We start from the raw sequence: 15,714 nt of genomic DNA on the forward strand, positions 1-15,714 counted from the left end.
AAGGCGCTGCAAATCCACATTTCCACGTGGAGATGCTGTGGATGCTCATTGTAGTGGTTCGAAAAGGTGGAATTTTTCTCTCAGATCGGAGGGAATCGCAAGGATTTAAGGTCAGATAGGGTGTTTCTTGACGCTGCCAGATACCAAGACCTGGGATTATTTACAGATGCTAGGCTCTATGGTATCTATGCTAGATTTGATGCCATGGGCATTTGTCCTCCTGCAGGCTCTCCAGTGAGCGCTGCTGTCCCCATTTGATATCCGTTCTCAGAGAAATAACAGCTTTTACCACTGCGGGGGAATTCAGTCTCTCGTGATGGTGGTATTGCCATGATTTGGAGAAAGGGAGTGGATCGGGAGACTCCTGACTGGGTAGTGGTGACCACGGATGCCTGCCTCAGTGGTTGGGGGGGGCGTTCGGCCTTGGACGGACAGCGCAAGGTTGGTGGTTTCTTATGGAAGCTCCTGGCCTATCAATCGTTTTGGAAACAAGGGCAATTTGTAGGGCATTGCTGTTTTGTCCTACCTCAGGCCCAAGGATGTGTGGTGAGAGTTTTTTTCCAGCAGTGCGACAACAGTGACACGAAGTGTCTCGCTTTAGCTCAGGAGAGCCGAGAACTTTTTGTCTGTGTGGACAAGCATTTGCAAAGGTTGACAGCTTCGCATGTGGCCAGAGTGGACAAAGAAGGTGTTACTTGGTGCCGGGGTGTGGACCCTTAGCCGAGGCGGGGTTGCCGCTACCTGTAGGAGAGGATCCCGCAGGCCCCCGCTGTCAGCAGGTGGAACTGGTCGTAGTCGTAGCAGAAACCCAAGCTGGACCTTCACCTGTACCAGCCCTCGTTCCGGCGGGACTTTGGTGAGGGTTCCTGGTGAAGAGGATCCCACAACGTGAGGCAAAGGAGGGATCAGTCAGGCCAGGGTCAGGACAGGAGGCAGACAGACAGAATCCAGAGACGTTCCGAGGTCAGGAGGTAGAAGATGATCCAAGAGGGAGACGAGCAAAGGACCCGGGGCAGAGAGGCAGGAACACAGGAGCAGGAACACACAGCAACCAGCGGCTCACGAGGAGAAGGACCCAATGCAGAGGCAATCTGGATAGCCCGGGTTCAGGCTAAATAGAGCCCTGAGCCTGACATCATCTTCCTGGGTCGCGGCACTCTTTAGCTGCTGGCTCTTTAAGAGGTGGGGAGGCACGCATGCACCTTGGGGGGCTTGCCGACACACAGGTCGGCCAGCGTTCGCGCCGATGCCCCGAGCAGAGGGGACCCGTGGAGAACGGCGGGGATTCCCCGTCGTGGAGGAAGGCCCTGCCTTGTTGGTAAGTGGGGTCAGCCGCGCTGCCGTCCCATGCAACAGAAGGCTCGTAAGGCTTATGAGGACTCTATTGCAAAGTACTGATTGATAGGAACATGCTTCAATATTGTAAGATTTGTTATATGAAATTTGTTGTTTTTTTGACTAGTGATATTTTATATTGTTTTAGGTATAAGATTGTTTTATTTTCAAACGATTGTTGTTTTATTTGCTATTGATATTTTATATTGTTTTATGGATGATATGGTTTTTTGAAATGATTGTAAACCGATGTGAAGGTTAAGTCTATACATCGGCATAGAAAAAATTGGTAAATAAATAAAGTGAAGCTATTGTTTTGACCTATATCTGCAAGAAGGGTTGTGAGCGTGCTCTACTAGGGAGCAGGCAGCCTCTTGAACTGAGTGTCAATGGCGCCACAGGAGTTCTGTCAGGCAGCAACTTGGTCTTAGTTGCATACTTGCTTTCGGTATTATCAGCTGGGTGTTCAGGGGCTGGCAGAACCCAGTTTAGGCGACAGTGGATTGACAATAGGTCTTTTGCATGTCTGCCCAGTGTAAGGGTGCTTTGGTACATCCCACTTGTCTGGACTGATCTGGAGTATGAACAGGAAAGGAAAATTGGTTCTTATTTGCTAATTTTCATTCCTGATGTACCACAGATCAGTCCAGAGACCCAACCCCTTATTTACGAAACACTGAATACCATTAGACTTGCATAAATGCAATCTGAAGATTTTCATTGTATGTATATTCACAACCTAAACAGGACTTCCAGGTTTTAATTGGTTCCATGGGGTTGTTCTGGATCTAATTCAAGGGGTTCCAACCCCTGGTTTGGCGTTGTGTTTCACTCTACTTTGGCTTGGATGCAGGTCAATATTGAGGGGCTGCAGGTGGCACACTTGGTTATGTAGCAGTGCCTCAAAGTTTTTGTTCTCTGCCTCCATCTGCTGGTAGGGATGCAAAACCCACTTGTCTGGACTGATCTGTGGTACTTCAGGAACAAACATTAGCAGGTAAGAAATAATTTTCTTATTTTCTAGCTTGTTTCTGTGCTTTGTTGTTTGTTGGGTGGAGTGCTCTAAGGCTCGGAGATCCATGGACCACATAGATTTTTAAAAGTGAAGAACCAGCAAATCAGCAAACGAGAGCGATCTGGAAAGGTCATCATCTTTGATGACCTCAAAGTAGCCCATCAGTGTGATAAAGCAGTTGGAAAAACTGATCGCATATTTGGTTGCATAAAGAGAGGTATCACTAGCAGAAAGAGGGAAGTAATATTATCTCTCTGGTGAGACCCCCACACTGAGAACTGGGGCCACTTCTGGAGACGACGTCTCCAAATGATCATTGACAAGGTAGAGGCAGTTCAGTGGAGACCACCACCATTTTATATGGCTGTCTCGATGAGCCATACACAGAGGCTTAAGGAGCTAAGGATACACTCTCTAGAAGAAAGAAGGGCAGGGGGAGATATGATACAAACATTCAGATATCTAGCAGGCTTCAATATAGTTCCAGAAGGAAATATTTTTCACAGAATGAAAAGCTCAAGGACAAGGGGGGGGGGGGTCATCAAATTAAGCCAGAGGGAAGGAAGCTCAACAGGAACAAGGAAAAAATAGTTTTTCACTAAAAGGGTCGGGGACACCTGGAGGAGACTTCCTGCAGAGATTATAGTGAGGCAAAGCAGTGGCAGAAGCATGCATGGGATAGACACAAGGGACCTTGGCGGTAGAGGGAGGGAGAAGACCCTGTGACAGCACAGCAGGCAGGAGCAGGTGCTCCTTTTCTGCCGGCATCTTCTCTGGTTCTGGTTCTATACCTGCGATAAGAACCCTTGGAAAATAAGTTCACCGTTTGTCTGTTTTGTGAGCCTCTGCACTGCAATCGCCAGCTCTCCCCACCCGTTTGAGTGATATTCCTGATCCCCACTGCTTTTAAAGCTTTTTTTTTTTTTATCTTAGCATCTCAGTTACTGGCTTTTTGTCTCTTCAAAGCATGTTCTTTCATATTTTGAAAATTTTCCTTCAGGTCTACACAGCAAATAATGTGAATGTTATAACAAAAACCCGAACCGAACATTTGACAGAAGAAGACAAGACCAGATATAAAGGTCATTCTTGTGTGTTTTTTGTATAAGCAGAGGATAAGAAGCAAACAGGGCTGCCTACACCCTTGATATCTCATTGATTCTTTGTTAGGGGATAGTCAGCCCAAACAGGTTGAGAAGAGTTTCAGTTGAGAGGGGAGTCATATTTAACCTGATAGTACAGAGAGGGAGAGCAGGTGCCTTCTAGTATCTCCGTGTCATATAGATAATGAAGCTTTTCTTCCATCTGAATACTAAACAGAAAGAAATCCCGATCTAGGATCACAGACTTTATCATTTTTCCCTGATTGTTGTGAGCTGTGCTAGTGATCTAACAGAACTGTCCCCAGATAAATCTCAGGAGAACTAAGCAAGGTTATGATCACGCCAGGTCCTGGAAGGGTTGCCATTAATCCAAATGGACCAATGCTGTCCTTGTTTTGCCCCATTGCATGCATGGAAATGTAGTCCTACTTTTTCTTTAGGGGAAATCAGAACTCCAATCAGGCATGGATATTCAAGTTGACCCGGGGGAAGTGGTAGCTTTAGGTCCTTGGTTTCTGAGGGACTGACTGGAAGGTTATGCCCCATTAGCAGCATTAGGTCCCATTCATTGTGTCATGTACATTGTCCCTTACATTTACAGGGTGTGGACACCTGATAGAGCTCTCTGGGACTAGGCTGTCGTGCTGGAACTCCTTCCCCGATATAATTAAGACAAGTTTTTGAAAAGTAAATACGTTTGGTTTACAGATGTTTTTTGCAGGCCCGATACAGCTGCTAGAATTCCACTTGCTGCTTGCAGTCGCTAATTCAGATTTTTACCTTTTTGGTTTTGCTCAGCTGACAGGAACATTCTGGAATCGTTGCTGGGGTCGGTGGAGCATCATTTTGGTGCCCAGGGAGTGAGTAAAACATTATTCCAAAATGTATTTCAAATGAAGCACTTTTTTTTTACATGTGATAATGCCCTGGGGGAGTTTTGCAGCAAATTCCTTCAAAATTGACTTCTGTAAATATGAAATGAACAGTAAAGGTACTGGCGCATGGGATGCAAAGCCTTTCACCTCTAGGTTGCCAGTTTAAATCTAACCTAGGCTGCTAGCAGCTGAAAGCCTTTTGCCATCAGAAAACACTCTGTTGTTTCCTTTGTGAAAAGATTTAGTGGTCTCATTCCAATTTCCAGTTTAGAAAAATGGAGTGTGGAATGAACTGGTTAATGGACTGAAGAGCTTCAGTCTCCTTTTTCCTTTTATTCCCCTTATCTTGCCTCCAGGAACTAACCGAGCGACTCTTCAAAAGTACTCATCTAGTGAAGGGGATGTGATCAGAAGGCCATCTTCTCAACCCTCACTTTCTTCCCATAAACCAAAGCCTGGTTCTAACACTGAACCCTGCTCTAAATGATTGGCACCCACAAATTTGCCTGGCGGAGGTGGCAGTACCCATGTTTTTGTTTTTTTTTTTCACTTCGTGTCTTTATTTGCAGGACCATACGACAGAGTTTGCAACAGTGAACAACCCAACAGCTATCACTCCAGAGGAGTACTTTAATAAAGAGTTTGACCTGAAGGACAGGGACATTGGGAGACCGAAAGAGCTGACGATTAGAACCCAGAAGTAAGATCTTTCATTTTGTTTCCTGGACGTGACTTGCCTTCTTACTTGACGTTGTTAAGCCTGAAGCTTTTATTAAGTTTAGGGTACTCTGTTGGGGGTGGGGAGAATCCACCTTGGCGTCGTGTTGCTTCTGTTTGTACATAAAATCCCGGCAGTGTTGTGATTTTAGTTTATTACCGACAGTGTGCCAGGTAACTTGTATCTGTCCTTTTGTGGTTTTGAGCTCTGGTTTCTTCACAATTCCTTTACAAAAGAAGTTAGCTGGTTTTCTTTAACAGTTTTTGAAGCGCCGTCCAGGGGAGACCTGAAAGGAAGGGGAAGAGGGGGCAAGGGCCAAAGTCAAACACAGTTCAGTGCGTTCCCCATTCACTGCCTGAGATCTAAAGCCTGTAAATCTATTTCATGCCCTCCAGCCAACAATCATGCCGTATTCTTTATTGTTTGTGGTTTTTTTTTTTTTTCCTTACATTATTCCAGATTCAAAGCAACGTTATGGATGTGTGAAGATTTCCCTCTCTCCCTGGTGGAACGGGTCACACCGGTCATTGACCTCATGGCCAGGACGAGCGCCCATTTTGCTCACCTTCGAGATTTCATTACTTTGCAATTTCCTCCAGGATTTCCAGTTAAAATCGGTAGGATTTGCTTGTCGGCGGTGCAGGGACCTGTAGTGGCATGTTTGCGTATTTCTCTTTTTGCATAGGTGCCGTGTCAGCCAATGAAAAGTGTGGAAACGGTTGCTCTACGCCGGGTGCTCCTACACGGTAAGCCACGGGTGACCAGGGCCGGATCAACCTCTCATGCGCCCGAACTATTAGGATCTTCCGCGCCCTCTCCCCTTATCACAAACCAGAACAAGGTGCTTGGTGCCCTAAGCAGAACAAACCCCAGTAGTGGCAGCAGTTTGAACAAGTTTTCTGACGCAGAGATGGTATGATCTTGAAACACGGTGCTGTGCGGGCTAAGAATCACGCAAGGGGAAGTCATATATTTCTAAAAGCATTTTAAATGCTGAGAAAAATGTTACATATATCAAAAGAACCCGGATCAGTAGAGACAAGTGGGATTTGCATCCCTACCAGCAGATGGAGGCAGAGAATAAAAACGTTTCAGGAACTGCTACATAAGCGAGAGTGCCACCTGCAGTCCCTCAGTATTTCTCTGTCTCCAGCCGATGGCAGAGGTGCAAACCTGCAGTCTGAGAGAAATTGAAAAAAAAAAAAAAGAAAGTCAGAATTTTTAGAAGAGGTGCTCCCTGAGGTGTTATGCACCTTTGTAAGCCATCCCTCAAGTAGAGCTGGGCAAGCGGGGAGGTTGGTAATCCCTGTCTGGTCTCTGCCTGCAGCATCCAGGGGAATTGATAGTCAGGGGTCTGGCTCCCTCTCCCCTTCCGTGGTTTCCTCCCCAGTACCTTCGCTTGGATTTAGGGAAGTATGCCTGTTCTCAAGGGTTGTCATGTTCAAGAGAGCTGTGCCTTTAAATAGTTTAAAAAAAACCCAAAACAAAGAACAAGAGAAGGCTACAGCAGCTTGAAAGGCTGGATGGGTGGTGCATGTATTAGCACCACCCATCCAGACCTCATCAGCACCAGGGTCCGGAGCAATTCAAGGAGGGCGACTCATGTTAGTGGCAGGGATCTTTTGATCACCTGCCTCTGTGAGCCTGCTTAACTGCACAGTGCTGTGCTCGGGCCATGTGCACAGTTACAGTGGCGCCGACATCTCACTGCGGGGGAACCTGCAGAGCTTGCGGCTTGTGGCACAGCCAGCTTAATTCTTCCACGCTTTGCACAGACTGTGCCTTGGGGGGAGTGGATACTCTGCTGAGACAGACAGCAGGAAGAGCGTCACCAGGTCAGCAGGGCTCATTGCAGAGGTCCCAGGGGGAATTGGGAGTGCCATTAATTCAGCTGAGTGACAGCACTGCTAGAGAACACAACACATCATATCACCTCACACTGATATTCAATTATACATAAATGTTTATTTAAACATATAACATGAGCACCTATCTAGACAAATAAAGACTAACTAACCCATCCACACTATCACAACCACACCATTCAATCATTAAAATAATGCACAAGTACAGAATGTTTTCCCCAATAATTACCCAACAAAATGGCTAATTACAATACATGGAAAAGATTATTATTATTCCTTAAATTACATACGATTATTATTTCTTAAATCAAGCTAATGCTCAATATGTTATCACTCATGATGACGTTAACTTAAACAACGTAACACATTTATATATATCACAATCTTCAATATTCATCAATCAATTATGCTGGATAAAGTACACACTTAATCCGTTCAACTGTTATACAATCCACAGTATGGACACAATCTACTCAACTGCTCCTGCGCAATATCGACACCGTCCACTCGGCTATTCCCCGTCCACTCAAATATTCTGACAAAGATCTTTGTTTCACCCGCAAAATGGGCTTCATCAGGAACTCATTCTCGTCGATATTCCACTTTCCAGCATCTCCACTAAAACGATCAAACAGTTTTAATTCTTAAACACCAATCCCAACCACCATTAATTCAGCTGAGGCATACAGTAAGAAGCAGGATGCCCAGGGACCCCTCCTCCTCTATCTCCTATGATCCAGTTTGTATCTGATGAACAGGGGGGAGGAAGAGTCTGAAGGGAGCTTGCAGGCCAAGGATTACACAGAGCTGGAAGATTTCTCAGCAGATTGTGTTCTGCTCCTTCACAACGCCTATTTGGCTAGGAAGGGAGTGGGGGGAAGCAGCCCCTGGTCCAGCAGCTGCAGCACTCCTCTAAAAGAGAAAAACTGGCCTCAGCTGGGGGTCTGGAGGCTTGCTCGGACACTTGGGTCTTGGGTGTGCTGCAGGAGAGGACGAGGGTGACTGATGACCTACAGGAGGATCCGGCGGATGATCTGGGGGATAACGGTCCTGTGGATGGTGGTCCACGGGGGGATCCAGATGCCAATCCGGATGCAGACAAGGTCATCCATGATCCAGATGAGGTGCCAGTTGCAGAAGTAGATGACCCAAGGGTTGTCCAATTGTTCAGGAAGTTGTGGCCTCTTACACTGCAGATCCTGGAGGAGTTAGGAATTAAGATCACACAAAAGGAGTCGGATAATGATGGGCTGTACCCGGTCCAGGATGGACTGCGTGGTCCTCCTAGGGCTTTTCCAGAGCCCAAAAAGGTGAAGAAGGTAGTAAATCAGGACTGGGATTCTCTTGAGGCAGATCTCAAGGTCGGTAGAGCGATGGCAAAGTTATATCCTTTGACGGAGGAGACCAGGACCTATTGATGATTCCTATAGTAGATGCTTCGGTTTCGGCAGTGACCAAGAAAATGACTATTCCAGTGTCAGGTTCGGCTGCGCTGAGGGATGCACAGGATTGTAAGCTGGAGATTCAGTTGAAATGGATGTTCCCTGTACGTACCAGGATCAGTCCAGGACACCTGGGTTGTGACTCCGCATCAGTAAATGGAGACAGAGCAAGATCTGTCGGACTCAGCCATATATGGCCATGTGCCTGCCACAGCCCCTCAGTCTTACTCTGTCTCCAGTAGATGGTATAGGTGCAGTCACAGCCCCTGCCTGCCCTGGGTACTGATAGTTAGTCAGGGTTGAGTTTTTTCCTGTGTTTTTTAGTCAGCGCTTGTTAGCTGTAGATCCAGTCTTTTATTTCTTTGGATTTTTTTCTTAATTTTCTGTGAGGAAGTCCCGTCCGCCCTACCTCCCAGGGGGGGTTGGGAGGTTCTGAGGGGACCATCCCCCCCTGGTAGAGGCCGCTGCCAGGGTTGAGGACCCGGCTAGTCGAGTGGCAGCGTCGGGGGTGACACCGGGGAGCCCGGTTCACTCACCCCCGCTGGAGCAGGGCCCCCGGACCAAGGACAGCGACAGGTTTGGAAAAAAAAAAAGTGTTTTTTTGCAGTTTGCGTCCCGCCGGCTCTCCTTTACTTTGCGGCTCCGTCTCGGGATGCCTCCGGGGGGGGGGGGGGGTCGCCGATTGCCGGGGGGTTAAATTCGAATTTAAAATTTTGATTTTGATTTCTTTCGCGCTGCGATCGCGCGAATGCCGTGGGGGTCGGCTTGTCGGGCCTGCGGCTCGGCGCGCACGTGCCTTTCCAGGGAGGGCCTGTGCTCCTCTTGCGTCCCGGGAGGCGAGGGTCCATCCGGGGCACTGCGGAGCAGCCGATCTAGGCTGGTTCGATCCCTAGTGGACAGCCCCCTGAGGCTGGGCCATCTACCACATCTTCTAAGACGGGGTCCTATATTTTCAGATCAAGCAGATTGCTTTTGTCTAGCGGCTTGGTATTTGAAAGAAGGCAATTAAGAAGGATATCCAGAGGATGTTATTTCTACTTTGTTGCGAGCTCTTATGTCCGGGTTTGGAAAGTCTTCGAGACTTGGTGTACGGAGCAGGGGGTTGATCATTGGAGAGCATTGGTGGCGCAGATTCTAGCCTTTTTGCAGAGAGGCCTAACAAAAGTGTTGTGCTTTAGTACCCTGAGAGTGCAGGTGTCAACCCTGGGTTGCTTGCAGAACAAGGTTTATGGAACAACGCCGGCTACGCATCCGGATGTGGTATGTTTTCTCCGAGGGGCTAAGCAATTGCACCCCCCTCTTCGTAATGTGTGCCCTTCTTGGAGCCTTAACTTGGTCCTCAAGAGCATGTATGAAGCACCGTTTGCGCCTCTTAAGAGAACCAATATAAAAGATCTGACTCTGAAAGTGGTTTTCTTGGTGGTGATTTGTTCAGCCAGAAGGGTATCTGAACTTCAAGCCCCGTCAGGTAGGGAACCCTTTTTGCGGATTTTGGATTCCAGAGTCTCTCTGAGGACAGTTCCGTCTTTTCTGCTGAAGGTCGTTTCAGCATTCCACTTAAGTCAGTCAGTGGAGCTTCCGGCCTTTACAAATTTGGAGGTTGGTACGCCTCATGCAAAGGAATTAAGGATGTCAGAAGGGCTTTGTTGTGATATCTAGAGGTCATTAACAGTTTCAGATTGTCAGATCACCTTTTTGTGCTATGGAGTGGTGCCAAAAAGGGTCAGAAAGTGTCAAAAGCCATGATATCATGTTGGTTGAAGGAGGCTATTGGTTCCGCATATATCTGTTGTGGTTGTCCCATCCCAGAGAGATTAAGGGCTCATTCTACCCATTCGTAGGCAGCCTCCTGGACAGAGTGCCAACTGGTTTCACCGCAAGAGATTTGCAGGGTGGCTACTACCAATTGGACATCCAGGTCTCAGACGTTGGCAATTTTGGTGAAAGTGTTCTTCGAGCAGGACTCTCACAGTCCCACCCCAGTTAGGGAAGGTTTGTTACATCCCAGAAATCTGGACTGATCTGGGTACGTACAGGGAAAGGAAAATTAGTTCTTACTGCTAATTTTCTTTCCTGTAGTACCACAGATCAGTCCAGAATCCCACCCAGAGATGGAGAGGAGATGTGGAGAGTCCGCTTGATCTGCCTACTATAATAATTCTGAAGAATGGCACAGGTTTCTCATTAGTCTTTTCAAGAAAGATTTCAGATTTGGTTATAGTTCTCAGTTATGAATTTTCCTCTTTCTCCTGCTCATTCTAAGGAATATTGTAGAGTTGATTTATTAGAAGTTTGGTTAAATATTTTATGCTTGGGTACTGATTAATACTGAGGAACTGCAGGTGGCACACCAGGTTAAGAGGCGGTGCCTACGAAACTTTCTCTGTTTCCATCTGCTGGAAGGGAGGCAAAGCCCAGGAGTCTGGACTGATCTATGGTGCTACAGGAATGAAAATTAGCAGGTAAGAACCAACTTTTCTATTGCCTCTGAAAACAAGCCAGCGGAAAGTGCGTGCATTAGGAGCGCCTCGTGTTCTGTGGCTGTGGTTTGTGCTTGCGGTGGAGGAAGGGAAGGATAAGTGCTCCTCCTTTTGAAAATGGCAAGTACGCGCACTGTTTTACCTCTTCCCCCCACCCCCCCACCAATCTAAATGCACCCTAAGAAACACCCCCTTTTCAATGCAGCCAATAGTACGTGCGCTGTAGAACCCTGCACTTGCTAATCAGCCACTCCTGTGGAGCACTGTTTTCATCCAGGTCAATTTAGCTGGGATTTACCCGTATAAATGACTTAGAAAATTGCCCTCCAAGCTAACAGATTTGACTTTATTTTTTCAACTGCCCACACTTGCTTCAAGTAGATCTGTGACGGTGATCTTGCGCTTTCTCTTCTGCTTCTAGAAATCCCTTTGTTTCACGTGTTGAATGCTCGAATCACCTTTGGAAACGTCAACGGCTGCAGCACAGCAGAGGAGGCTTCGGCCCAGAGCGCTGAAAGAGCGGAACCTGGCAGAAAAGCAGAAGGTACCTCAAGTTGTCCGCTCTCCCGGGTCACTTGGATGCATCTGAGCCAGTCTGAAAAGCCCAGCCCGGGTGACTGAGGTCACTTAGTGTGTCGCAGTTAGCCTGAGTCGCTCATTTTTCCCACTTTCTGAACGGAGATGAGAAGACCTTACGGGTTGGTTGTCAAATGGCTTAGGTGCCTGCCTTTGGGAGTTAGACCTCTAGATCAGCTCATAAGAATGTTGACTAGAGTTGAGCAGGAAAATTATTCAGGTTAAGTTACCAGAATAACCTTAGCCAAATATTCAGCAAAACTTAATCCAGAGGAGTGTCCCACTGAATTTACTTAGCTAAAGCTACCCACTTAAAGTTATCAGGAAACTTTGTCACTCACTGGCTTTCTGCACAAAAAAAAAAAATATATTGTGTGGTCCCCCAATCCCACCCCCTAACAGTATTTAAAAATACTGGCATGGGATGAACGGTCTGTCCCTATCCCCAAAGTACCCAACAAAGCCCATGGGAGAAGGAGAGGCTGACAGCTACTGGTACTTAAATGGTAATTTCTTTGCCGCCCTCTGGCTGAAAAGACCTACGATTGGTCTCTTCATTGACCGCTGTCAGTGACTGGACCAATCGTAGGTCTTTTCAGCCAGTCTGGATTTAGCCAGTCAGCGGGCCGGGAGGGATGGCTTTAAAATGGTGCGGTTTGTCTGGCTGACTCCCCATGCTAGCTGGACAAAACCTTTTATTGGTCTCCCTTAGCACTGACGCCTTTTTCTTCAGAGCCCCTTCTGCCTTTTTTCTTGCAGCCGGCGCTGTTCCAGAGTTCGAGGTTGACCAGTCTGTGTTTGAGATTCCCCCCTCCTACCACGTTCAGGAGAACGGGAGGAGCGTGCATGTCCGGGACGATGAGGATGAACTCGTGCAGTTTGCCATCCAGCAGAGTTTGCTGGAGTCCCACGGGAGCCCGGTGAGCCTTGGCGGCAATGCTGTCCGCGTTTCATTTCGCACGCTCTGGACCTTTGCCCCAGGCCAGCGGGTTCTGACTTGCATGTGTTCCGAGAGAGAGAGAGGTTTGGTTTTCTTGTTTAAGCAGTTTTAACAGTAGAAGACAGTGAATTGGGGGAACGGAGTCAGCCCATAGTCACAGACCCTGCCTTCTGCTTGGAAGTCTGGAGGGGGTGGGGGGTTACTGTGGTGCCCATGAGCACCGGCTGACTCAGTCCCTGCCTGTGGCTGATAGCACTGCTGGAGCTGGAGCCCTAAGGCCTGGGGGAGCAATGGGGGTGGCAGCTGGAGGGAAAGGGATCGGAGGTCCGGTGAAGGGATGAGGGGAAGGGGAATGATAATGGGGCAGGAACTTTGCCACCCCCACAATTTTTCCATCCTTGTGCATAAATCCAGGTTTGTTGATACCAAAAATATTAGGATACCCAGATCCCTTTTTATATAGTTCTAGCTGTTTCCCATCGTACCAGACTTTTTAGTACAACATTTTCTGTGTTCTTTTTTGTCCATATGTTCATGATCCATTTTATCAGACTGAGAAGTCCAGGGTTTGTTGTCTGGCACTTTCCAGTCGATCTGTTCGAGCCACCTGAATAGCCATCACTGCTAAAACCACAAATGCATCAAACCACATGGCTCAGAGTTTTAAAAACAAGAATTCAGGCTTCACTTCCCTTTCTGTAGACCTCTGAAGCAATCATCTTTGTGGCAGAAAGCTAGCAATCAGTCCCACTCTAATGTAATCGTAATGCCTCCCAAGACCAGTTTTCTGGAAACTTCTTGCTTTTGTTTTTAGGAATTGTGTGGCATCCAACCCAATGGAAGCCTTGCTCACCACCAGGCCTTTGACAGACAGTATGAAAGGTGAGTTCATTAAAGCACACACCTTGTTATAAAGCTTTCTCTTCCATGCCTCTGGTTCCCTATGCTATTGTCTGGACATGGTTGCAAGATCCACAGTTCTGCATTACAATCGCAATCCCCTCTTTCCCTCCACCCAAAATCTAAGTATTTCTCAGCAGACAGGATTTAGGTGATTGTGATCCAAAATCATATTAAAATAATCCAGGAAAATCACAGGTATAAGAACAGTTTAGAGGACAGTCACTTATGTAGCACCCATATAATATCAGAGGAAAGAACTCTTCGAATAAGTTTTCTCTATCTTTTTTATTTTTGCATTCAAATATTTTTATTAGAGAATAAAACAGTGACAGTGAGTGGTCGGTAATTTCCCTGATCCAGGACAACACATCCACCCAGGAAGTTTGAAGGACCAAGAATTACCACCACATGTGGTTAAACGTTCCTCTTCCTCCACAAGCCCTCCAACAAGAGTTATTGTTATTTATATTTGTATCTATTTATATTTACATTTATTAAAATTTATGAATCGCCTAACTCATCAGGTATAGTCGATGAACAAAAGAATATACATAATCATGGTAAGCAACAATATAAGTTGACAAAACAAATTCAAACAATAAATAAGTGAAACAGTATATATAAAAAAGGACTCAATACAACAGTAATATAATAAAATAAAACACTAATAACAGCATCATAAAAATTAATAATTAAACATTAAACTAATTCTAGGCTTCTAAAAATGAGCCACATTAAAAAGAAAATGTTTGACCTGCTTCCAAAGATCTTTACCAAAATGCATTGTCTAATGTCATAAGAACACAAGAACATGCCATCCTGGGTCAGACCCAGGGTCCATCAAGCCCAGCATCCTGTTTCCAACAGTGGCCAATCCAGGCTATAAGTACCTGGCAAGTTCCCAAAAACTAAGTATATCTCATGCTACTGATGCTAGTAGTAGCAGTGGCTATTTTCTAAGTCAACTTGATTAATAACAGGTAATGGACTTCTCCAAAGAGTAGGTCCAGTGACAGAGAATGCACACTCACGGGTCGTGTGTAATCATGCAACTTTTGGAGACGGAACCTCAAGCAGCCCTCGTTGAGAAGAGTGTTGGGTTCTAGTGGGTTGATAAAATTTCAAAATTGTATTTGCCCGGTGGCATGACCGATCATTTAAAAGTTTAAAAATTAACATTTCCGCCTTATATTTAATTCTTTCATGTATAGATAACCAATGCAGCTCAATCAGAGTTGATGTAATATGATAATTTATTTTCAAACCTGATAGCAATCGTGTGGCGGAGTTTAGCTGCAGCTGTAATGGGCGTAAAACAGTGATTGAAGTCCCTAGGTATAAACAATTATTGCAGTAGTCAATGATAGGAAAAATGGAAGCTTGTACTACTGTGTGGAATTCAGGAGAGTGAAGAAGCTTTTTTAGGCCAGCAAGGACAAAAATTCTTTAAAAACCTTGGGAAATAATGTGTTTAATTTGAGGTCGAAAAGAGAGAGTACCATCAAGAAAAATGCCAAGGCTTTTAATATGACTTCTAGTGGAGAAAGTAAGACTGTTCAGAGCGATAGACTTGTCACTGAAAGAAGAGTATGGACTATGTATACCAAGAAATTCAGTTTTAGGCATATTAAGTGCAATTTTATCATGATGTAACCATTTTTGGATTATGGAGACACAATCAAGGGTATCCTGCCTTGTAGGGCAGATACGGAGAACAAACTGGATATCATCTTCGTAAAGTTTGTAGCAGCCTGTTAGAGTGGATAGGATTTTACATAATCGGAGCAAGGTCTATATTAAAGAGTGTTGCTGAAAGGGCAGAGCCTTGAGGCACCCCTGTTTTGATGGAGGAGAGTGTGGAAAACGAGTTCTTAAATTTGATCAGATTTGTTAGATTCCGACCATCTTGTTAATGTGCCAATGGGACCACTAAAAAGATAAGACTCAGCCACTCTCCGTTCCTTTTTGAAAGTGTATAACATAAACCGGTAGAAAGTCTGACATTCAAGATAGCCTTGCCTCTGTCCTCCATGCTTTTCTTATGGGAACATTGTCAAGTTTGCCCCCTCTTTCTGCATCCTCTCAAATCACTCACAAACTCTGAAAACTACAAAACTCTTCTGTCCCCACCCCACCCCCGAAGGGCCTTTCTCCAAAAATTTGGATTCACTTGTAGCCATTTCCAAATTGTAAGGCGAGAGGGGGGGGTACCCGCTCACAGACAGACAAACAGCAACACACACAGACATACAGTACAGTCTGAGAAGTCTCTGTTCCTTATAGAAACCGAGGCTCAAAAAAAAGCCATGGGAGAGAGGAAGCCGTCTGGCTCTGGCATGCTGCTGCCGCTCGGAGGCAGGGAGGACACCGCAGGGTGTGTTCCTGTCCTGTCTCGCTTTTCCAGTGGTGCTCCACCTTTCATTTCTTTTATCTCCGCAGGCCTGGAGATCTGGGAACTCTTT

At 46.1% G+C, this 15,714-nt stretch overlaps 1 protein-coding gene across 6 annotated transcripts in view; it reads left to right on the forward strand.

Annotated features, from left to right (window-relative positions):
* Positions 1-15,714, forward strand: part of ANKRD13A (ankyrin repeat domain 13A) — a 56,153-nt gene that overhangs the window by 30,182 nt on the left and 10,257 nt on the right. For all 6 annotated transcript variants that reach the window (XM_029571972.1, XM_029571971.1, XM_029571969.1 and 3 more), the window contains exons 8-14: positions 3,351-3,432; positions 4,252-4,313; positions 4,898-5,028; positions 5,506-5,663; positions 11,255-11,377; positions 12,169-12,329; positions 13,164-13,231. In XM_029571972.1, coding sequence (XP_029427832.1) covers positions 3,351-3,432; positions 4,252-4,313; positions 4,898-5,028; positions 5,506-5,663; positions 11,255-11,377; positions 12,169-12,329; positions 13,164-13,231 — 785 coding nt within the window. The remainder of the gene's footprint in view (positions 1-3,350; positions 3,433-4,251; positions 4,314-4,897; positions 5,029-5,505; positions 5,664-11,254; positions 11,378-12,168; positions 12,330-13,163; positions 13,232-15,714) is intronic.

The sequence above is a fragment of the Rhinatrema bivittatum genome, chromosome 11 (genome assembly GCF_901001135.1).
Source record: "Rhinatrema bivittatum chromosome 11, aRhiBiv1.1, whole genome shotgun sequence".
Lineage (NCBI taxonomy): Eukaryota > Metazoa > Chordata > Amphibia > Gymnophiona > Rhinatrematidae > Rhinatrema > Rhinatrema bivittatum.